Source organism: Trichosurus vulpecula, chromosome 9 (assembly GCF_011100635.1).
Source record: "Trichosurus vulpecula isolate mTriVul1 chromosome 9, mTriVul1.pri, whole genome shotgun sequence".
In the NCBI taxonomy this organism is placed as follows: Eukaryota; Metazoa; Chordata; class Mammalia; order Diprotodontia; family Phalangeridae; genus Trichosurus; species Trichosurus vulpecula.
Window position 1 is genome coordinate 11,625,924 of NC_050581.1, and position 25,300 is coordinate 11,651,223.

The window sequence follows — 25,300 nt, forward strand, 5'->3', positions numbered from 1 at the left end:
GTCTATTTCTTCCTGTAACTCCCTTATTTATCTTTTAAGAGTTTGGATACTATGTCATTTGGTGCATATAGTTTAGTAATGATATTACTTCATTGTCTATGGTGCCTTTTAGCAGGATATAGTTTCCTTCCTTATCTGTTTTAATTACATCTATCTTTGCTTTTGCTTTGTCTGAGATTAGGCTTGCTACTCCTGTTTTTTTTACTTCAGCTGAAGCATAATATATTCTGCTCCAGGCTTTTACTTTTACCCAATGTATAGTCCCATTTCAAATGTGTTTCTTGTAAACAACATATTGTAGGAATATGGTTTTTAATCCATTCTGCTATCTGCCTTTGTTTTATGGGAGAGTTCATCCCATTCACATTCACAGTTATGATTAACATCTGTGTCTTTTTCTCCATCCTATTTCCCCCCATTTACGCTTTTATTTCTCCCTTCCCCTCCTCAAAAGTGTTTTGCTTTTGACCACCACCTCCCTCAGTCTTCTCTCCCTTCTATCAGCCCCCCTCCCTTTTCTTTCCTTTTTCCCTTACTACTTCTTCCCTCCCTTCTAAAACTACCCCTCCCCTTCTTTCCCCTTTTCTCACCTACTGCTCGTAGGGCACGTTAGATTTCTATACGTAACAGACAGAGTATGTTATTCCCTCCTTGAATTGAATCTGAGGAGTAAGGCTGAAACAATACTCATCTCCTTCCCTTCTTTCCCTTTACTATAGTATGTTTTTGTGCCTTTTCATGTGATGAAATTAACCCTTTTCTGCTTCTTCCTTTCCTCTTCTCCCTTTACCATCCCTTTGCTCGCTTTAGTTATGTTTTTTTTATCATCACATCAGTTAATTTATACCCATACCCTCTCTCTATGTATGTCCCTTTTAAATGTTATAATAAACATACAGTTCTCAAGATTAACAAATATCTTCCTCCCATATAGGAATGTAAACAGTTTGCCCTTATTGAATAACAGGGTTTTTTTTTCCTATTATTTTTCCTGTTTACCTTTTTATGCTTCTATTGGGTCTTGTATTTGAAAATCAAATTCTCCATTGAGCTCTGGACTTTTCATCAGGAAGATCTGGAAATCCCTTATTTCATTGAATGTACATCTCCTTGCTTGAAAGGTTATGCTCAGTTTTGCTGGGTAGTTGATCCTTGGTTGTTATACAAGCTCCTTTGCCTTATAGAATATCACATTCCAATCCCTCTGATCTTTTAATGTAGAAGCTTCAAGATTCTGTGTGATCCCGATTGTAGTTCCTTGATATTTGAATAGGTTTCTTTTTGGCTGCTTGCAATATTTTTTTCTCCTTAGCCTCATAATTCTGGAACTTGGCTACGATATTCCTTGGCATCTTCAGTTTTGGATATCTTTTAGGAGGTGATCGGTGGATTCTTTTGATGACTGTTTTACCTTCTGGTTCTTTCCTTGGCGTCTTCAATTTTGCATCTCTTTTAGGAGGTGATCAGTGGATTCTTTTGATGACTGTTTTACCTTCTGGTTCTAGGACTTCAGAGAAGTTTTCCTTGATGATTTTTGGAAGATACTGTCCAGGCTCTTTTTTCCATTATGGCTTTCCAGTGGACTAATAATTCTGAGATTTTCTTTCCTGGATCTATTTTCCAGGTCATTGTTTTTCCAGTTAGATATTTTACATTTTCTTCTATTTTTTCATTGTTTAGATTTTGACTGATTCTTGATGCCTCATAGAGTCATTATCTTTTTCTTGTTCAATTCTAACTTTTAATGAATCATTTTCTTCAGTTAGCTTTTGTATCTCCTTTTCCATTTGGTCAATTTTTCCTGTTAATGAGTTATTTTCTTCAGATAGGCTTTGTACCTTCTTATTCATTTGGTAAATTTTACTTTTTTTTTTTGAGGGGGGAAGGCAGGGCAATTGGGGTTAATACCCAAGGTCACACAGCTAGTAAGTGTGTCAAGTGTCTGAGGCTGGATTTGAACTTAGGTCCTCCTGACTCCAGGGCTGGTGCTCTACTCACTGCGCCACCTAGCTGCCTCAATTTTACTTTTTAAGGAGTTGTTCTCTTCAGTAATTTTTTTTCATTTTGTCAATTGCGTTTTTAAAGTCATTGGTCACTTTTTCTTCTGCCTCTCTGATTTGGCTTTTCAATTCATTCTTGAGCTCTGTCAAGAATTCCTTTTAAAGTGGATCTCTGCTTCTGGGGTGCTGGGGGCTCTGTCCCATGACTCTTGTGCTGGGAGCTAGGGTCCTGGTTAGTGGCTTTACGTGCTGTAGCCTCCAGTTGTTTAATGCTGCAGCTTACCTTGTGTTGAGCTGGCTGGTGTGTGCCAAGGCCAGGTCTTTCTGAGTTTTCCCTGGGGTTACACTGAACCTCGCAGTGTGAGGTGTGGGGGAGAGTTGGTTTGGCCGTTAGTGGTCACCTCTTCCCCTGGGGCTGGATAGGCTCAGCTGCTGATGGATGCCCGAGCTGGTGTCTGCCAATTTCCCAGGCTGTGCAGAGGTAAGCCTGGAGTCCTGGTGTTGGTGCTTGCCAGATCCACCCCCTTTGGGCTCAGGATCTCTTGCTGGTCTGCTGAGGTGGGGGGCTTGCTGGAATGCCTCTTGTCATGCACTGGACCCCTTTAGCCACAGCAAGAGGGACCCTTCCCTTTGATCTCCCTAGTGTCCTGAGCTAAAAGAATGCTGTACCCTTGGGTTCCACTATTCCAGATTTTCCTGGGGTGATATTCTCTAGGTTTTTCAAGGTCAACGCCTTCTGGAATATCATTTTCTAAATTAAATTCTTTGCTCCTTTATTGTCATGTCTGCTAAATAGTGTGTGAACTTGACTATGAATTAATTCTTTATGGCTGCTTGCAGTATGTTTTCAATTTGAAAGCTCTGAATTTTAGCTATGATGTTCCTGGAATTTTCATTTTGAGGTTTATTCTAGGAGGTGACTGGTGGATTTTTTTTGCTTTGCCCTCTTCTTCTAAGAGATCTGGACAGTTTTCTTTAAAGATTTCTTGAAATACAATGTCCACTGTCTTTGTCTCTCCATTCAAATAGTCCACTGATTCTTGTTTTCCAGGTCAATTATTTATGTTATGAAACATGTTATATTTTATCCTAATTTTTTTCAGCCTTTTGACTTTGTTTTAATACTTATTATCTCACAGTCGTTGGCTTCTATGTGGTCCGTCCTAATTTTCAGGGAATTTATTACTTGGGAAGGTTTTATAATCTCTTACACCTTGCTATTAATTCTCTTTCCAATTCTTCCATAACTTTAATTTCTTTTCCAATTTTTCCTCACACATTTTTATTTCATTTATGAAAACATTTTAAAATTCTTTTTTGTAACTCTTCATTTTTCTAGGAATTCTTTTTGAGTTCTTGCCCATATTTATCTCTGAGGTATTGCCCTTAGGCATTTTAGAGTCATTCTCTTTTTCATTTGTGTCTTGAGCATCTCTGCCTCCATAATAACTCATTATAGTGGTATTCGTTTTTTGTTTGCCTTCTAGCCTCCTTCCTGTTTTCAGTCCTGATGTTAGGGCTAGTCTCCGCCACACTTTTGGAAGGAAGGTCTGCTTGTGTTGCTGCATTCTTGGGGTATTGAGTATTGCATTATTCCAGAACCTCAGGAACAGACTGGAAACCTGTAAGCTTTTAGTGCTCCCATTGTGATCTGATCCAGGGCAAATTCTGGTTGCTGCCTCCCTGGTTTGAGCTCTGCAAGTTCTTGACATGGGTTTTGATCAGAGAAGCAATAGAATGATGTAGGACTGAACCCCATCAGCCAGTTAGGAAGTTCTGTTGGTTCAGAGTGCAGAACTTCAGCTTGCCTTTCGGTGTGGGATTCTTGCCCTGACTATTCCTCTGCAGGCTGGGCTAGATCCCACTCTACTCCTGGGATGTGAGCCAAGCTGCTAGTGCTAGCTTTCGTATGCTGCTTAGGGTCTCTCTGTCTGGGAAAACCATCCCTGTGCACAGGTTCTCCTCATCATCCCTTCCTGGATCTGTGATCCGGTACTGGGTAGTGAATAATAAAGCTGTCCATGTTGTTATCACAGTATCCCAAGTAAGAGTCTAGGAGTACCCTGTTATTGGTCTAGCACCTTTTCTTGGCCTGATACATGACCTCTTGTATTAGGAGGGCAGAGTTTATAATCTCAAAGAGGATCATAAACATGTCTGAAAGGTTCGGAACCGCCGGATATAAGAAACTCTCAAAGTAGAAGGCAGAAGAATCAAAACATATATTTAGGCTCCACAGTAACCAACCCATGAACCAGCAACCCCATTTTGATATATTGAACAAAAGCTTCCAGGCCCAATAAGTACGCCTTGAAAGAGTAACCAGGAGGCTACAGAGAAGCATGATTGCGTAAAGCAAAATCATGCTTCCCCCTCTATGGTAATAAGATTACCCACTGGCCTGAAGTCTTTGTTCAGCTTCCTCCCGTAGGTCAGCTCTGCTACTGGCAGCTCCTGCTTCAGCTGTGGCTGCGGCTGCAGCTGCGGCTGTAGCAGCCTCTGGCTCCAACGGGAGCTGCTTTTAACCATCCAGCTTCTGCGGGGGTGTAAGGTACGCCGGGGAAAGCACAGGTTCTTTCAATCTGCTTAAGCAAGGGAAGCAAGGTGAAGGGGCCAACAAGCTTACTCCAGTCCAACATACAAACAGCATTCAGTTCAGGGGAACAACTAGTCAAGGCCACTTGTTGACTAAGTGCTAAGGAGCCCATTTTTGGTTGCCAACACACTTCTCCACCCCTTGTTATAGGATACATAATCTAATCAGCCATGTATCCTAGAACATACATTGTGATCCAATTACAAAGGAAACTAAAACATATCATTCATAATAAAGCAAAACATATCATTTGGTGACATTCCTGAATATTGGTTTATGATTCAAATGTGATCCACCCCTAGGTCCCCAGCAAGATAATCTCTTCAATCAATCATCCCAAAAATAATTATTAATAATTCAAATGTCCACCCCTAGATCCTTGTATCCATTACATAGGATCAATAATATCATAACAATAAAACAACACAGCAAGGATAACACAAAATAAGTAAACAGAACACTCTCATCATTCCCACCCCCCTTGAACGATTGGGGCTCAAAATCTTGGGGTAAGGGGTGAAGGTCTCATTTTCCATAGCTTCTTCTTGCTGAAATTGGATGTAGAGATGGCCCTGCCCCAAAAAGTCCCATTCCAGAGGTAAGTTCTTTAACGAGCTGGCAGGAATTCCAAGAATGCTACGTGCTTAGGCAGTCACCAGAAAGTGCAGGGTGCTTAAGCCTAAAGGAAACAGAACTAGCAACAACGTTAGCCAAAACAAAGGACAAAAAGAGTAGACAAGTATGGACTATTATTCTTCAAATAAAATCTCAAGTTTGGTTGAGATTTCAGTTATGCAAAGATCCAACATCAGAGCCAAACTTAGGTGGGAAATGTTTCTTTTCAAAAGGAACATAATGAGGAAGCCAAGAGGATCCCACCCTAGATAGAGACTAGGATTGTCCTCCCAGCCTTTCCCCAAATGTACAAGTTTTCATCCGTTAATCACACAAGGTCACCTTCAGTCTGAGTGGCTTGTGGGCTTGCAGGAGCAGTTCTTATTTTCCTATCTCTCCTGTTATCAAGTCCTTTATCTCTATACATTCTATATAATTCATTGGTTGGAATGCCATCTATCATTTCAAAACCTACCCCTGCTCTCAATAGAGCAGTAAACATTTCTTTCCTTGTTACTCTCCTTTGGCGCCAAGTTTGCTGGTTATTCACCCTTCTCTCTCGAGGAGATCTATCCCTTCCCCAGTCACCTAAGTCATGTAACTGTAAAATCTTATTTATCACTGTTGTAAGACGGCTCCCTACTTCTCCAAGTAATAAATTCAAAATTAGTTGTTTATAAGCAGGGGGAGCTGTCCTAATTATTAAATTCCTATGAGGCAGTCCCATTGGATCATTGTAATATTTGTCTGCGGTTCCTATCATAATGGCAGTCTTCATTACCTCCTCCTTTAGTCTCATGATACAATCTCTAAGTGAATACCAGGGTCTGTGCTCAGTGGGCCACATAGAATCAGTAGCATATCTCTTATTGCATCCCACAGCGGCTAATGCCAACAGAGTAGTCCTGCTATCACCATCTCCTTGCTGATGATGTTCCCTAAAAGCTTGTTGAACTAGAGGATCATGGCTGATACCTATGAATCTCATGCAGTCTGTCCTATCTACTGATATTCCACTGGCCCCTTGATCACTGAGTCTTACCATCCAAGATATCAATGGTTCTCCTATTCTTTGGCTGAATCTACTCAAAATATCTGTGACCTCTTGTGGTGAGAAATCTTCCTGAATTTCCCTTGTAACTGAATCTTCACCTCGGGTTTCTGTCTTCCTCCTTTGTATGGGTCGAGCCCTTGTCTGATCATTTAACCATCTCCTATTCTCTGTGTGAGGGACATCCTGAACCCCAGTAGTGTTTTGTGCCTCAGCCCCTAACATTGTCTCATTTTCCCCCCACTCACTTCCTCTGCCACCATGGCTAGGACGAAGCAGGCAGTCAGGCTCTTTCTGGGCTGGGTTGAAATGCACTCTGGGCTTTTTTGGTCTCCTGTTGCTCTTAGCCACATTAATAGAAAAGTTCTCATTTGAGTCAGTTTGGTCTCCTGCTATCTGAGATTCCTCTTCTTGCTGTGGGGTAGGAGTGCCCCCATGTCTTTCACTTAATCTCAATCTTTCGTATACTAGCCGGTAGGCTGATAACACTATCCAGCTTTGCCTAGATAGTGATGCCCCTGACTGAATCCCAACTTCTTGTAAACACTTTTCCAAATCCCTAGGATCTCCTCTCCGTAGCCTTGGTTCCCAGTTTTCACAGGGTCCAGCTTTTTTAGCCAATTCTTTTGCTAGGGAGGAATAAAATGGATCCTCCCATCCTGGGATATTCATCTCTTCCTCTGGAATTGTTCTACTTCTAAATAGAGATCTTATACCTAGCGATCCCATCCTGGTCGCCAAATGTATTAGGAGGGCAGAGTTTATAATCTCAAAGAGGATCATAAACATGTCTGAAAGGTTCGGAACCGCCGGATATAAGAAACTCTCAAAGTAGAAGGCAGAAGAATCAAAACATATATTTAGGCTCCACAGTAACCAACCCATGAACCAGCATCCCCATTTTGACATATTAATGAAAAGTTTCCAGGCCCAATAAGTACGCCTTACAAGAGTAACCAGGAGGCTACAGAGAAGCATGATTGCATAAAGCAAAATCATGCTTCCCCCTCTATGGTAAAAAGATTACCCACTGGCCTGAAGTCTTTGTTCAGCTTCCTCCCGTAGGTCAGCTCTGCTACTGGCAGCTCCTGCTTCGGCTGCGGCTGCGGCTGCGGCTGTAGCAGCCTCTGGCTCCAACGGGAGCTGCTTTTAACCATCCAGCTTTTGCGGGGGTGTAAGGTACGCCGGGGAAAGCACAGGTTCTTTCAATCTGCTTAAGCAAGGTGAAGGGGTTGACCGGGAAAGCACAGGTTCTTTCCATCAGCTTAAGCAAGGGAAGCAAGGTGAAGGGGGCGACAAGCTTACTCCAGTCCAACATACAAACAGCATTCAGTTCAGGGGAAAAAGCCAAACTAGTCAAGGCCACTTGTTGACTAAGTGCTAAGGAGCCCATTTTTGGTTGCCAACACACCTCTGAGTGTTGGAATGCTTGCATGTTTGGCATGTTCACACTAACCCAGTTCCCCGTGTCAGCAGACCTCTTTGTCTGATTCCATATGCTGACCCAGACAAAGACTCACTGACTTTTTCTGGATTTCCCCATCAGGATTTATTCTCATGCATTTTCTAGATCTGTTTAGAAGAGTTTGTGGATGGGAGTTTGGTTACATTGCTTCCTGCTACTGTGCAGTCTTGGTTCAGCCCCCTTTACCTTACCTTTCCAACTTTTATCTTATAATAATTGCCTCTTTGTACTCTTTGATCCAGTTTTGCTAGATAGCTTTGTACCTCTGAAAATATGTCCTCTATGTTCTCAATTTTTCTTTGCCTCATATTTTTTCCTATGCTTGAAATACTTTCCCTGGCTTTCTTTTTCTATTGATTTTCTACTCATTCTTCAAAACCCAGCTAGACCATATTCTCCTTGAAATCTTTCTAAATTCTCCTCTTCCCTCTTCGCAACAATGTCCCACGTTGTACTTTACATTGCATAATTGGAAGGGACGTCAGAAGTCATCTAATCCAACCTGTACAATAAGCCTTTCAGTAATGACAAGTAGTTAACCACTATTTGCTTGAAGACTAACCCACTACCAACCAGAATAGCCCATTCCACTCTTAAATAGCTCTAACAGTTGTGAAGTTTTTCCTTAATGAGCAGAAATCTAGATCTCAACAACAGCCATTCATTACTTTTAATTCTGTCTGCTGGAGCCGAGCAGAATCTGTATAATTCCGCTTCCCCACAACTCTTCGCTCACTTGACCACTCTCATGTTTTTTCTTTTCCAGATGAAACATCAGCCGTTCCTTCACCTGATTTCCTTATGGAATATTCTTGAATTACAACATTCTGCAGTTCTCAAATTCACTTACTATATACTATTATGTTAATAAACATGAGGTCAAGGATGTTGGTCTTATATGAACTTTGTATTTGCCCCAGTGCCTAGCAATACACAATAGGAATTTAATAAATATTGTTTGGAGGGGTTTCCATTTGTGTCAGTGGTAGAAGTACATGCTGGTGAAATGAATCTTTAAAAAGTATCAAAGTTTGCTCATGGTGAAAAAATATTAATAAAATATATTTTAATGTTAATTTTCAGTAAGTGTAAAGATTTTGAATTATATTTTTTTTAATCTGCTTTAGGAGCTGTAGCCCTTAAGAATCTTGAAATTAAAGAAAATGCATTGGTAAGTTTTGAATATAAAGAATTAGGACAGTATTAACGAATTTAGTTATAAGCATGTATCTTATTGACATTTTATGATTCAAAATTAGATTCTTGTGGGTTGAAAATACAATTCATTTAGAAAAACTTCAGAATTAAGAGAGTATTCTGATATAGATAGCCTTTATCAATTCTTTTGTTGAAACTTTTTCTTACCTCCTTTTAAAACAATGAACTTGATTTTAGAAATTTCTTCTTAATATTGATGAAATCAAAACCCAATAAAAATGAGAAATTAATTTGAAAGAGAGTAGGTAAGCCTTTTGAAGAGTTGAATTTTTGTGTATATATTCCTGAAAAATGCAAATCACATCTTAGTAGAGAAAATAATAATATGAGAGAACTTTACTTTTTGCCCATTTAACCCTGGAAATTCAGGAAGGTATGGTACAATGGAAAAGCAGTCATTTGGATTCAGAGGATCAGGATTCAAATCATACCCTGCTATTCGTTACCTCTGTGACTGTGGGCAAGTCACTTAATCACCATGGGCCTCAGTTTCTTCATCTTTAAAATGGAGGGGTTGGACTAAATGGCCTTTGAGGTCTCTTCTAGCCATAAATCTTTGATTTTCTTATGTTGTACTTTATTCCACAGATATTATTTTTAAATTGACTGAAAAGAGAGGTGACCTTAAAAAAGAATCTTAAGGGAAATCCATTTGTTAAAGAATCCTTTTGCTGTACAAATGATCACCATATAACTTATATTTTTGGTAAATGTAAGCTTAAACTGTAATCACATTGACATATCTGCAGTATATCAAGTTAACTTTAAAAATGAGGTCCATCTCTACAGGATGTTATGTTAAAAGTATAGTTCTTATGGGTTACCTTAAGTAATAGTATTCTGTTACTATTACTGGAGCGATTTACACAAACTTGCAGGATGCTCATCTGTCAGGAATGCTGTAGAAAGGCTCTTGTTTGTGGGAGGCTGGGTAACCAGGTCTGTAACAATTCACAGGGATTTTATTGTCATTCTACTATTATTATTGAATTATAAGGATTTGGCGAATCAATATTCCCCAACAGACCCAAGCAATTACACTATTACTGGGAAGTCTGGTTTTCCCTATTGGGTTTTGAAGTACTGGGAATGGACAACAGATTCATTGTGTGAGAGTTAAGTAGGACATCTAGGAGGTAAATGTGAAAGTGGATTGGTCCTTTTGTGTTATTGCAACTCAGTAATCATGTGGTGTTGCAAAGAATAAAAAGCCAGATTTTCTTGCATTTCTTCAGCAATTTCTTGCTGTTAGGGAAGGAAAGATGTGATTTTTGTATTATCTTTTGACTTGACAAGTCATGGATTGAACCTGAGGTTCTCTAGGTTTCCCTTCTAAATACTAATAGTATCCCATTATTAAACATAGCATTCTGTCTAAAGTCCTTCCTGATAGCAGTGCTTATATAGTAAAAAAAAAAACAAACCAAAAATCACTAGTTCAGACAGAGTAGGGGCAAGGGAGGTCTATGCTGTCAAATTATTTTAAAGATTTTTTTTGTATTACTAACTAGTTTCAACACATAAAACAATAATTCTAAATGATAACAAATGTAGGGTGTTAAAAAATTTTAGTGCAGCCTTAAGCATCTTAAAAGTACACTACAATTTTTGAAAACCTTTGTATTTAGAAGTAGAGGCTCTATCTTTAATGACCAGGTAAAACCAGTATTTGATTGCATTTTTTGGTATGCCAGTTTATTAAGCAGGTTAATGTCTCTTACACTCATGTTTACTCTCTAAGTACTCTTAACAAATGTTTTTATTTACGTATTTTAAGAAAGCAAACTTTAGCCTAGTTTAGGTTAAAGTATAGCAATTAGGAGTTAATTTTTTATTTTATTTTGGGGTTTTTTTGGGGGGGCAGGGCAATTGGGGTTAAGTGACTTGCCCAAGGTCATACAGCTAGTACATGTGTCAAGTGTCTGAGGCCGGATTTGAACTCAGGTCCTCTTGACTCCTGGGCCAGTGCTCTACTCACTGCGCCACCTAGCTGCCCCAGAATTAATTTTTTAAATAGATTGTTTAGACAGAATTTGATTTTAAAGGGTTTAACTTTGTCTTGAGCAAGAATGTGGCAGAATAACTTATTTTCAAGTTACCTCTTGAACTGATGAAATCTCAAATCAATTTTACCTTAAAAGCACATGCTGTGGTAAATTCTATTTCACTCAAGTACAGTAATGCTAAATTTATCCTTGTGATTACATTAATTTTAGATCTATTTTTTTTCAGTATTGCTAAATTTCAGTCGTAGTATTGCTAAATTGCTATTGACAGATGGTGAATTTGACATCTACCTTCATTAAGTCTTCCACAGAAAAAGTTCGTTTTAGGTACTAACAAATAAAATTCTCATTTTTGAATACTTCAGTAATGAGAATAAATTTAAAAGAATGCTTTGGTATATACATATAGAATTTTCTCCCAACTGATAAATTTTAAACTTAAAAAATGTAATATTAACAGTAACAACACAAGGGTTCCTTATTATATGTCCCCAAACAAGTTTGGGAAGAAAAACCTAGTTGAACTTAGTGACCCATGCCTGTTATTCCTGTTGCTGGGGAAGCTGAGGCTGGGAGACTGCTTGAGCTTGGAATTTCTGAGATGCAGTGTGGTGAAAGTTGATCTCTCTGGTGTCTTCACTAACTCTGGCACCAGTTTGGTGAGCTTCTAGGAATGGGGGTTACCAGGCTGCCTAAGGAGGGGTAAATTGGCCCATATTAGTAATAGAGCAGGTCAGCGCTTCCCTGTTGATCAGTCCATAGTAGGATTAGGCTCTTTATTGGCTGATGCATTTCCTGCCTAGGTAAGGTAGGGAGACACACACACACACACACACACACACACACCCACCCACCCACCCCACAACAACAACCACCTATTGTGTTGGTGAAATGTATTTTTATTGTCTTTCTAGAGTGAACTGGATGTACCATTTAAAGTCAAAGCTGGACATATAGGTAAGTTAAATTAAGTTGATAAATTTGATCAGTTTTGAGGAAAAACAACAGTGCATTTTGATACAGTGATATCATGGTACAGTAAATAGGGAGCTGGCTTCTGAACTAGGAAGACCACTTAGAGTCTCCCTGCGACAGTGTCTCTCCCTCTCCTCTGAGGGAAAAAAAGAGTTCTTCCAACCCTGGGGATCTGAAAGCAAAGAGAAGAGGGAGAGATGCCACAGTGTCAGGTGTTCTGCAAGGAAAAGGATAGGTGTTAAGCACCGTTTTCATCAAAGACACCACAGAAAAATCAGCAGAGAAACTGAGACAGCAGAAGTTGACCAGGGGGAGAAGTGAGTAAGCATTTGAAGAAAAAAGCTTCAGTAGACAAGTACTTTGTAGCAAAGAAAACTAAGGCAGAATATCCTGAGGAATGAATGAATGAAAATGCACTTAAACACTTAGACTGTATAAAGCATTGTGCTAAGTGCTGAGCGTACAAATAGGTAAGTACAGACAGCCCCTCCTTTCAAGGAGCTCATATTTTAATGGAGGAAACATAACATGTAGATTTCAGCTGTAAGATGATAAGGTCTTGAAATTCTCTACCTTCCCTTAGAGGCTAGAAGCAAAAGAGATGGTAATATATTATTTTTAATGTTATTTCCATTGATAGTATCATATCAGTTTCTGATGTTGAACCATTTGACAGTACCAAGGACTTTGGTAGCAAGAACCTTGTTTTTTGGGTCTTTAGTAGTTGTAGTTGCAACATCCATGGAAGCAATTGCCAGGCTGAACTTCTACCTGGGTTGCTTCCTGGGATGATGATTGTGAAGGATGGGCTGGAATTAGGACCAATAGTTGGAGGAGAGTTGCCGCTTCTGGGGTTCTTGGGCTCAGATATATTGGTGGCAGTTAGTTGGTAGTGATGGGCTCCTTTTCCACACATGACTTCTCCCTTCATTGATGGCAGTGAGCCCTGGGGTGGGAACATTCATCTAGGTGGGGAGAACACTATTCCCAAGGTTCTTGGTTTAGGGGTATTGGGCTCTTTCCATCAGAATCTATGAGGAGGTAGGGTTGAAGGTGGTGTATGTGTGGTTTATCTTGACTGATGCATACCACCTACCATCTCTCTCTCAGGGTGCCTCGATGCTTTAGCTCTAATGTCTTGCCTAAGGAAAGTGAATACAGCAAAACAAGTTCTGAAACAATGAAGACATAACTCTAAAAACCTTTAGAATATTTAAAAAGAGCAACCAAAAAATGACAAATTGTAATTTTTAAAGAAACCAGCAAGTCTGATGAGGCAGAGAATTTATTCTTGTAGTTAGCATAGTTGAAAGGAGAGTACTGGTTTTAGAATCAGAAGACCAGGCCTTGTACTTACTACTTACAATTCCCTTAACCTCTATGGCCCTCAGTTTTTTTTAAATCTGTAAATTTAAAGGGTTGGACTACATGGTCTCTTAGGTCTAATCTATGATTAGTTCTAAATTTAAGAGCCTATGGATTTATAACAAACACTTTCAGTGTAATAGTAGATCAGATTTTTTAAAAAGATAGAATCAGAACACAAAGATGCTGAGTGAGAGGAAAACATGAAGGCACAAATTTTTCTTTTTAAAGTGAAAGAACACATTGAAAATGCTATAAAACGATATAGAATTTTGAAAGGTAGTATGCAAAGAAATAAATATTCAACTAGTCAGCAAGCTTTTATTAAGTACCTACTATGTGCTAGGCACTATTCTAAGTACTAGGGACACAAAGAAAGGTAAGAGACAGTCTTGCTTTCGAGGAGCTCATAGTCTAGTGGGAAAGACAACATACAAATTACTTTATATATTATAAACAAGCTCTATGCTTGATAAATTGGAAATAATCCGCAGAATGAGGGCACTAGAATTAAGAAGATTTTGGAAAGACTTTCTTTAAGAGGTGGGATTTTAGTTGAGACTTGATGGAAGCTGGCAAACTCACTTTTAAGTAAATATTTTATTCAGTGCCTACTATGTGCCAGGCACTGTGCTAAGCATTTGGGAATACATATAAGAAAAACAAAGACAGTCCCTGCCCTCAAGGAGCTTGTAGTCTAAACGTAGAAAACAACACACAAAAGGAAGCTGAAAAGCAGGGATGGAGTGAGGGGAGAGCAGTGTGTGTGACTAGGTATCATAGAATCAAAACCAAGCAGAGCTGCTGAAGGAAAATGTAGAGTTACCTGTGAAGTTCAGATCTAAGCGCTCTCTGCAGGAAGGTTTGGGAAGGAGTTCAGTGCTCCACTGAAGAAGGAAATGGCAAACCACTCTGTTTCTGACAAGAAAACCCCATGATATGGTCTGTGGGGTCATGAAAAGATTGAACAACAAATTAGTTTCTACCCTCCAGCCCTCCACTCAGAGAAGAGAGGCAGCTGGGGGAGTTGAAGAAGTGTTGTGTATTAAAAACTGAGTAATTTGGCATGGTGATAAGATTTCAGAAGATCATTTTATCCTGAGTGAAGTATGATGTTCTTTGGAGTAAAAACCAAGCAGATCTGTTGATGGAAAATGGAGTGTTACCAGTGAAATCAGGAGGCTAAATTTAGGTCTCCCAGAAGAACATCATGAAAAATAAAAAGACCACATTCCAAGATATTCTACAGAAAAACTGCCCTTAAATATTGGAAATGGAAGACATTTCAAGCTAAGACTCCTGGAAACACCAGTTGAATGAAACCTCAAGTTTAAGTCACTATAATCACTACATTATAACCAAATTCTGTAACTGCCATATCAAAGGACAAATCTTGAGGATACCAATGAAAACCTCATCAAATTCCAAGTGGAAACAATCCATATAGAATTGGGATTATTTTATAGTACAAGAAATCAAAGGAAAAACTGGAATATGACAGTCCAAAATGCAAAGGACGTTGGACCTCAGAATTACACATGCTACATTGAAACACTGAATGGGAGGAATAGTTGGAAATTCAGTAAGAAGGAAGAATTGTAATCATTCCTTCAAAAGAACCTAGAGGTGAGCAGGGCATTTAACCAACCAAGTAGCAGAAAAATAAAATATTTTCAGATGATGAAGACTAAGAAATGAAACATTTAATTTCATGTGTATAGGGCAAGGGTATGTTAAGCAGAGGGCGTAGCAGCATGAACATGACTCTGTAACAACAATGCTACTGGCCGCTACTGTGGCTCTGTAAGGCCAATAACACCAGCAAATAGGAGGGCTGCCAGTACAGGTTCTTTGATCTGCTTTTCTAAGGAAAGCAACTTAAGGGGTTAACAATCTTACTTTAATTAAACATACTTATATCATTTTTTAGTTCAGGGGAAAAAGTCAGCACCCTGAACTTCAGAGCAAAACAAACAGAAATCACAAACAGAAAAAAAAAAAAACACAAATTAACAGACAGGATTCTAACTGTCTGACCTTAGCAATACATACATAGTTTCAAGAGAAACATCAACATTTGGGTTTTCAAAGCTAGGGGGCTCCGTAACGGCTACCCAGAGTCTCATCTGGCTAAATCACAGGAATGTTCTTCCAGTGAGTGAGCCCCAAAACAAAATACTAAGGTCAGAGCATATATATACCCTGTTCAGAGCCCTGGGGCTTAGTGCCTACTTAGCAAAAGGGTGTGAGCCTGAGGCTTAGCATCTACTTAGCAAAAGGGTCTGGGAAAAATCTCTAAACATGACTAGTGCCACATCATATATATTGTTTCCAATCAGTGACTCTTGATTCAAACAAAGGCAAGACTCATCAAAGGCACTTAATTGCCTTAGTGCTGAGAAGCACTCCAAAATAAAAGACAACAAAAAATCCCACCTTGCTTGCCATTACAGACTCCTCAGAACCAAGGGAGTGGATAGGTAGGACAAGGGTTTGACAGTGAACCCTACTAGGTGGAGTCCTGCCTTTGAATTTTTGAGGTCAGCCTCTGCAAGACAAGGTCATAGTTTTTGTTACTAACGCCCTTCAGGAGAGAGTAAACAGTTGTGTATTTGTGAAGGTACAACCTAGGATAGAAAAGGGATTTGTAGGTTAAGAAGGAAGATGACATGACATCGAAAGAGATAAAGTGAGAAAAAAGACAAAAAACATTTATCATGTTTTACACCCAAGGGATAGAAAACGCTTTACATTATACCTTGCTACATTCATGGAGAAATAGCATTACTGGGAATAGATTATAGAGAGTCCTAGAAGAGGCAAGAAATAAGGGAATAAAAAGGGAGTACTTCTTTGAAAGGAGCACAACATACTGAAACAGAAGAGTGGTTTGATATGGGGATGGAAGGATCAAGTAGTACTACATTCTTAGGTGGACTGGGAAAGAAAAAGGTTAAAATAAAGAAAAGAGAGTGATGGATAACAGTAACCCACTTGTAAGGAAGAATAACAAACACAATATTTGATGTTTCTAATTCTGGTAAATAATATATAGAAATACTAGTTTTAAAACATTTGTATTCTACTTTTAATTAAGCTATTAATCATCTCAGTGCCTTGATTTGAAAAGTTTCTAAGTATGCCATCATGCCGTCTGCAGAAAGGGATAATTCTTCTCCTCTTTGCCTGTGCTTATACTACTGATTCTGTTCTTTTGTTTCAGTGGTATAACTTACATTTCTAGAAGTATGAGCCACAGAATGAGGGAAAAGAGACATTATTGTTTTTTCCCATTTGTAGTTAGCCAATAAGTGCCTACCATGTTCCAGGCCAATGCTAAGTGTGGGGGATACAAAAAAAAGACAAAGGATGTTTATTGCTCTCAAAGGACTCATAATAGTGGGGGAAACACCAGACAAGCAAATACGTACAGACAAACTACTATTAACAGGACTTTACTGAGCCATTCTCCAACCTGAGAGGGACGAAACAGCAGGCCAGAGACAACGTGTCAGTAATCAGGTAGCTGTTCGATTAATTAGTTTCATTATGAGGAACAGATTTGCGAATCAGGAATTCTCTGGATCACAATTCCGCCTTGCTGAAGTGAAGACAGATTATATACATAAATTGCAAGTGGGAAAGGAGGGGCAAGGTGTAATACAAACAATCATTCCCAGAGCTTGAGTGGTTTCCCATGACAAACCCACAAATGGAAGACAATCCAACAATTCTGGAGTCCTGTGGGAGCAATGTTGCTTGAGTCTTTGGGGGTTGTTACTTGGCGGGTCACGGGACCAGAGTTCTGTGACAGGAACAGGCTCTGCCTTTGATCTCTTGTACTTCAGATACAGAGGCAGAAGGGCACCAGTGATTGTGAGCCTTGTCAAGGTTTGATCAGGCTGAGCTGCATTTTGAGCTCTCTCACAAGAGAAAGAGGTCTGAAAAATCTAATCTGTTATTATATTTATTACACATATGTTGATTATTATATAAATCAGAATTCCCTCCACACTTTATATAAAGTAAATAAGAAATATTTAAAAGAGGCAAGGCACTAGAATTAAGGGGGGTTTGGAAAGGTTTCCTGTAGAAGATCAGGATTTTATTTAAGACTTAAAGGAAGCATGAGAGACTAGTGGTTGGAGATAAGGAGGGGAGAGCATTCCAAGCGTGGAGGACAGCCAGAGAAAATACCCAAAACTAAGAGATGGAGTATCTTGTTTGTGGAAGAGGAAAGAGGCAGCTGGATGACTTAGTGGATAGTGCTGGCCTTGGAGTCAGGAATTCCTGATTTCAAATCTGTCCTCAGACATTAGCCATGTGACCTCGGGCAAGTCACTTTGTTTGCTAGGAGGCTCAGTGTTTAGAGCCCTGTAACAACAGTGCTACTTGCCACTACTGTGGTTCTGTAAGGCCAGTAACACCAGTACACAGGAGGGCTGCTAGCACAGGTTCTTTGATCTGCTTTTCTAAGGAAAGCAACTTTATGGGGTTAACAATCTCACTTTTAATTAAACACACAGATATCATTCACTTACTTCAGGGGGAAAAGCCAGCACCCTGAACTTCAAAGAGAATACAAACAAAAATTACAAGTAGAAATTATATAAACATAGCAAATAAACACAAATCAGCGGACAGACTTCTGTCTGTCTGACCAAGACATTACATACATAGTTACTACAGAGAAAAGCACCAGCATCTGGATTTTCAAAGCAGGGGATGGGGGGGAAGCTCCAAGGGCCGCTCAGAGTCTCTACATGACACTCTTCCAATGAGTGAGCCCCAAACAAAATGCTAACCTCAGAGTATATATACACTTCTTCAGGGTCAGAGGGCTTCGCAACCATGTGACTCAAACCCATGTGACCTAGGCCTTCCAGTGACTAAAGCAGGTCATCAAAGACTCCTGATTCGTTTAAAGACTCTTGATTGAAACAAAGGCAAGACCCAAAGGCACTTGATTGCCTTAATGCTGAGAAGTACTCCAAAACAAAAAACAGCAAAAAGTCCCACCCTGCTTGCCGTTACAATCCGTGAACCTGGAGTCAGGAAGATTTGAGTGTAAATCTTGCTTCAGACAGCTGTGTGACCCTGAGCAAGTCACTTAACTTCTCTTTGCCTTAATCCATTGGAGAAGGAAATGGCAAACCACTCCACTATCTTTGCCAAGAAAACCCCATGTACAGTATGGTCCATGGGATCATGAGGAATTGAATGTGATTGAACATCCAGTATCACTGGATTGAAGAGTATGTGTTGGAGAATAAGGTGTAAGAAGACTGGGAAGTTGCTGGAGGTTTGGGGTGGCCAGGTTATGAAGGGCTTTCAGAGCAAGATTTTGTATTTGATCCTGGAGATGATAGGCAGCCACTGGAGTTTACCAAGTAGTGAGGGTGACATGGTTGGCCTTGCGCTTTAAGTAAGTCACTTGGGACTGAGTCAATGGTATTATAGATATCCGTATATATAGCTACATATTCATATATATTTATACATATGTATATACAGAGACATGCATATATGTGTGTATGTGTATACACACATATATATATATTTGTGTGTGTATACATTATATATATATATATATTATGCGTAATTACTGGAGAGAGGAAGTATACTAAATGATTGCTTAATTCCTATACGTAGTCATATTTAGTAACTACAAAATTCCTTTCCCTACCTTAGCATAAGAAGTGGAAAATGGAATGGAAATAGGTGATTACTAGGGAAGGAGAATAATGTATTTGGGGTTGGAATTAATTATGTTAACTAATAATATGCTCAAAATAGTACCTATAGAGAATTACACAACAGATTTAAAAATCCCACTCATTTAGGAAATAGTTTTATCTCATCCTGACAAATATTTTATGATATTTTGAAAATGGTTTGTTTAAAGTTATGTTGTTTTGTTTTCTGTGTAGGCAAACTTGATCTTGTGATTCCGTGGACAAACCTTTACACTCAGCCAGTTGAGGCAGTATTGGATGGAATTTACTTACTTGTAGTGCCTTCAACCAGTAAGTTTTATTTTAAGGAAAAAAAAAGTATAATTTAAATGGACTGTTTTGAATGGATGAAAAATGTTTTTTATTTGATATTTATATTTAACATAATTACCTTATTGGGATGTGCTATGTCACAGCTTTGTGTTTTTAAAATGACTAGATAAGTTCTTTTTTAAAAACGCACTTCAACGTTTATTGTTTTTACCAGTAATTACATAAAGAGGTTTTAAGATTAAACACTGAATGGCTCATTTTATTTTAATCTTTTTATTTCATGTAGCTTTGAAATATGATGCAGAAAAAGAAGAGAAATCTCTCTTAGATATGAAACTGAGTGAACTAAAGAGAATAGAAGATGCAAAACAGAAAATGGCAAATAAAGGTAAGAAAAGCTGCAAAGCCTATTTAAACAGAAAAAAATGGAAGGTAGCTGTTTATTCTTGGGTTGGGAGCATCTCTAATCAAGTAATTTGTCTTTATGGCACACCAAGTGTTTTTTGCAACTTGTACCCATTGATTGTGGTTCTGCCTTCTGTGGCTAATCAGAACAAATCTTTGACATAATTGCTCTTCAGATATTTGAATGTCATGTTTCTCTCTCCTCCCCTTGTGAAGAATTTTCTTTTTTTCAGGTTGACATCTCTAGTTCTTTCAGTGCGTTTAGAACAGCCTTGAGTCCTTTTCCCATTCTGATCACCCCAATTTGGGCCGACCCCAGTTTCTCACCATCCTTCCTTAACTAATTTGTGCTTCAGATATTTTTTAGACATGTTCATTCTACCTTTTTGATGTAAAGTGCATTTTCTTTAATTGAGAAAATGAAGCAAAATAGGGGTCAGGTGTTCTGCTTTTTGTTGTTTGTTAACACACCTTTCCCAAGCAATGGACTTACTTTTGCCTTGTCTTCTTGTTCTGAATATAACTAAAGTAGACCTTTTTGTGGTCTTTTGTATTTTAATTCCTGATGCTATTCATTCTTATAGGATCCTGCCAAAGTTTTGCATTTTTCCTTAGTCACATGACCCTCACTCAGTCTTATTTTACGTATCATTTAAAAAATTAGAGTTCATCAGAGATCTAATTTTTGCACCCACTTTTATCTTTTCACATGCCTCCCACTTTTATTCTTCATTGAGAACAATAGTGTATTTCATCATAGTTTTGTTTTTGAGAACCTCTGTTCTTTTGAAGATCTTTCCTTTTTAGATTTTAAGGTATAGGATCATATCTGACATTTCTTAGAACTTTTGGAAATCTAATTTCTTACAATCCAGTGTATATATCTGACTCTATCTTGCATACCCCATTTTGGATATCATAAACTTTTAAGAGAATAGATTGCAAGCTCTTTGAAGGCAGGGACTGTCTTACCTCGTTTTTGTATCCTTGGTGCTTAGCACAGTGCCTGGCACATAGTAGCTGCTTAGTAAGTGTTCATTGATTAGTTGATGATTGACATAGAAACTTTGGAAGAAAGTGGCCATCACTTCTACTTATTTAATCTCTTATTCTTGTGAGTTAGGATTATGTTCACCAGTTAAATTGTAATACTTCTTCCTCACTTTTCTGAGAGATTAAATTGCCAGCCAGTCAAGAATTGATTAGGTACCCAGGTGAATGAAAATTTCAACAGATGTCTGGGCAAGTGGAGCATATTGTTGCTATATGTTTCGTTTCTGCCATTATCATGATATATGTCAGGAATTCACTTTTCTTTCCCTTTGGCTGAGGGATTCATTCATGCATTGGACATTGATTAAATGCCTACTGTTCATAGTGGTAGGCCCTGGAAGGTGGGGCAGATCTTTAGGATACTCTATGGTATTTGTACAGGGTGACCTTCAGTAATGCTGCTGGGATATTGTTAGCTAACTTTTTTTTTTCTAGTTCAAGTACATGACTACTACAATGAGGAGAAATCTTGGGAGTAAAAACTATACGGTTTTCAACTGTTTATACGTGGATGATTCCTGAATCTTTGTCTTCATTTTTTTTGTTTTAATCTTCAGTTCTTCATTTCTGACTTCTCATTCATTATATTTCTTCATTGACTGTCACTTGAAATTTGATGTCTAAAACTGCACTCACTTTACTGTTCTTGACTGAGGACATGTGAATTAAAAAAATAAACTATATTTTAGCATAATTGATTTCCTTGGTAATCTTATGCATTTTATTTTATGCCTTTAAAAACATTATTCTGAAGAGGAATCCATGACAGAAGGTCACAACCTTGGCTGTAGAACTATTTACTTTCCTCTCACACTTCTCTGTCTCAGAGAATAGTTCATAGTTCAGCAGGACATAAAGCTCATCTTTAATTGCCTCAGCATCTCCAGATCTAGGCATCACCAAATCTTAGTAATTTGTCTGCCCTTTTAATTTCCATTCCTACTGTTGCTGCCACAGTCAAGCCCATCACTGTTTCGTGTCTATTATAGTGAATCCTAACTGACCTTTTTATTACTGTTTCTGTACTCTTTTTACCTCCAACTCTTCCTTATACATTGTTGATTTGTCTTCATAAAAACGTTTTTTCATGCTTCCATCCCTATTTCTTAAAGACCTGTAGTGGCTTCTCATTAGGTCCAGATTAAAACTTAAACCCTTAATCTGGTTTTCAGAGTTCCTCTACAATCTGACCTTTGCCTACCATTCCAGTAATAGTTCTGTCTCCTTCCCCATGTAAATGTTCTTCTACGATTGAGCTTGTCTGCTGGTCAACATTCCCCAGTCTCACATGCCAACTTTTTTATAACTTTGCTCACATTTATCCTACTTGTAATGTCCTCCCTAGGTCTCTACTTATTTAAGTCCTATATTTTTTAACAAATCTTGAACAAATTTTGCCTTTTTATGACGTTTTCCTCAAACATCTCAACCCTTAGTGATTACTGCTCTCTTTGAATTCTTGTAAAACTTAATATTTTTACTACTTATTTTTTTATTTAGCAAAGCTAACTTGTATTGTTATCTATCTATATGTCTGTATGATAACATCATATCTATATGTATCAGTCAGGCCTCTTATATTATCCTGTCTGTAGGTAGGGGCTAAATAACTATTTGAGAATATTTAGCTAGGTGACTTATTGGTTCACAGTATCATTACTTAGCTTTTTTTTTTTTTAAGGCAGTTTAACTCTTAGGTTGGCTGTTGTTCTAAGGTTTTCGTATTGGTTAGTTTTGTCTCTGATTCCTGAAGGATCTATTTAGCCCTTCCTTACAGGTCCTCAAGTCCACTCCTTTGTGCAAGATTGAAACTCCTCCTTTTAAGTCACCTGAACTCTGATTCTATCCTCCATCCATAGAACTTTTTTTTAATGTCTCTTCTCTTAGTACTTTCTTTTTGCCTCATATCTTAGTTCCATCTTTGCTTCTATCTCTAGTCAGTCTCTTTCTACATATATGCTTCATCACTGAATAAGCAAAATTTTTAATCTTGTTTCTCTAAGTCTTGCTCTCTTAAATTCCTGAGCTGTAAAATTTTCCCCTTTTCCCAGTTACTAGTGTTTCACTAGGCTAGAGTCCCTGTTTTCTAGGTATAGGACACCCACATGGAGCCGTTAATTATCTCAGACTTCTTCTGATGCCTGTTTTCTGCTTTACTTTGCCGTTTCAATTTATGGAGAAAGTTAAGAAAAACTTTGACTTTGTATTTTTGGACCTCAGTGTCCTCATCTGTGAAATCGTGGCAGGGAATGGAGGAGTATTATACTAGATGATCCCCAAGGTCCCTTCCAGCTCTAAAAATTTTATTATCTATGATAAAATAGGCAGCACGACATAATGGAAAGGTCTCTGGACTGGGAGTCAGGAAGATCTGAGTTAAGATACTGTTGCAGACACACACAGCTGTGACTTACCCTTACAGATAGGTTGGGTAAACTTTTTGGGCCTCACTTTGTGGTGTATGTCTACGTGTACTCTACATGAAACCAAGGTGATGGACTAAGTGGTTTCTCAGGCTCCTCCAACTTTAAATCTATAATCCCATGTAAAATTTAGTGTAACTAAGCCTTTTATTTACATAGTTATTAACGCCTTAGCCACATAGGGATACTTTGAATCTGAGTGTGTTTTGTTCTTTGATAGCTAAACATATCACATTACATTAGTCATGCAGGGAAAGTATCACATTCAGTATCAAAATTATTCAAGTTAAATAAGAAAATACAAATGCTATACTGATAGTATAAAACATACCAGACTCTTAATTCCTTAGATGCTAAATACAGATGCTCCATATTTTGCCTATTCTAAATTTGATCTGTAGCTCTAATTCTTTGCCAGGCCACAGTTTTCTTTAAAAACACATGTGTGTAAAAAAAAAAGGTATGTGCATACAACACGCACACAGACACACACACACTCTCTCTCCGTTAACAGTTTATTATGAAGGACTTAGTTATGTATTTATTATTTCTTGGTTTTAACATTTGAGTAATGTGGATATGTGATATATGTATTTAGTGACCTTCATGTAAGTCTTCATGTAAGTTTGTCATAGTTTAATCAGCATATGAATTTTTCTAAGCTGCATTTTTCTCTCAAACTAAAAATGTTTTTGTTTGCATTTTATAGAAAATCCACAACAAGAGAAACAGGATACTTTTTCAGAAAAGCTAATCGCACAGATAATAAAAAATCTTCAGTTAAAAATTTCTAACATCCATGTCCGATATGAAGATGATGTAAGTATTTCTATAGGTTTGCCTTTACATTGAACAATTATAGCTATCATTTGTAATTTATAATAATGGGGGACTTTGTTTCTCATTTTATATTCTAGTTATTCTAAAATGCTTTTATCATCATTATGGTTGTAAATTGAGCAGCTGCAAGAAGTTTTAAATATTCTTAAAGAGTGTCATATTCACCTTTTAGAAGTACAACTGGCCTAAGAGTCAAGATCTGTGTTTGAGTACTGGCTTTGCCTCTTGGTTAGTCGTCTGACTTTGGGCAAATCTTCTAACTTTATCTGTAAATGGGGATAATATCTACATTTCTCAGAAATAAGTGGGATAGTGAATTTGAAAGCATCTGAAAACGACAAGGCCCTAATCAAATGCAGTGGTGTCGTATTTTTTTTAAAAAAGGTATTGTAAAGCAGTAAAAAGTAGACAATATTTAAAATGTGAACATGTTGAATACTTCCTTAAAATTAAAATTTTCCTTTGCATTATTAATTTTTTTTTTCAGGTTACAAATCGAAAAAACCCATTGTCATGTGGGATATCTCTTCAGAATTTCAGCATGGAGGTACTTTGTTTTTAGAAAAGATAAGCAGATTGATTTTTAACTGCTTAACACAACTATGCAAACACCTAAAAATATTCTAATATGCTGATTACTCCCTGCCCTTACCTGCCAAAATCTGAAATTGGATATAGGATTATCAAACTACTTCAAATATACAGAAGAATATGGAAACCGTCATTTAAGAATGAAGCCGATGTAATGCTAGTTTTCAGAAGTTATTAAGAGAAAGAAAAAGTTTTATTTTACTATCCTATTTACATTCTATAATTCCATCATTGTATTTCTACGGATTACCTGTTAAATATAAACATTTTAAAGTGTGTAAGCCATAGATTTCAACTAAATTTCAACTGAATTTTTCAAGGGAGAATGTTTTATGTGATCGATTTAAAAAAAAAAATTATTGAATATCCTTAGGGCTACATGGAAATCTGCTGGTTGTTTAGCAGTGCATATTCAAGAGGAGAATAAACATTGTCATTGTATGATGCAGAAGCTTGGCAAGCATAATATAATTAGATTCATATAATTATAGAAATGTGTTGAAGCAAAAAACATGAGTCAGAAATTATTAAGGGGCTTGGGATTGTTATGCAGTCTTAGAGAAGTACCACAACCATTAATGATAAAGTAGTTATGTTTGTAATTAAGTATTGCATAAAATAAATATTTAAAAACTATTTGGAAGCTTTACAGATATAAAGTATTTTGATATGCCTTTGAAGTCCTTTCT

At 37.9% G+C, this 25,300-nt stretch overlaps 1 protein-coding gene across 1 annotated transcript in view; it reads left to right on the forward strand.

The window, feature by feature from the left end:
- Nucleotides 1–25,300, forward strand: part of VPS13A (vacuolar protein sorting 13 homolog A) — a 349,059-nt gene that overhangs the window by 43,261 nt on the left and 280,498 nt on the right. Inside the window, exons 2-7 of the mRNA XM_036739209.1 lie at nt 8,855–8,898; nt 11,866–11,908; nt 19,222–19,317; nt 19,586–19,687; nt 23,890–23,999; nt 24,508–24,567. Of these exons, the coding sequence (XP_036595104.1) occupies nt 8,855–8,898; nt 11,866–11,908; nt 19,222–19,317; nt 19,586–19,687; nt 23,890–23,999; nt 24,508–24,567 (455 nt within the window). The remainder of the gene's footprint in view (nt 1–8,854; nt 8,899–11,865; nt 11,909–19,221; nt 19,318–19,585; nt 19,688–23,889; nt 24,000–24,507; nt 24,568–25,300) is intronic.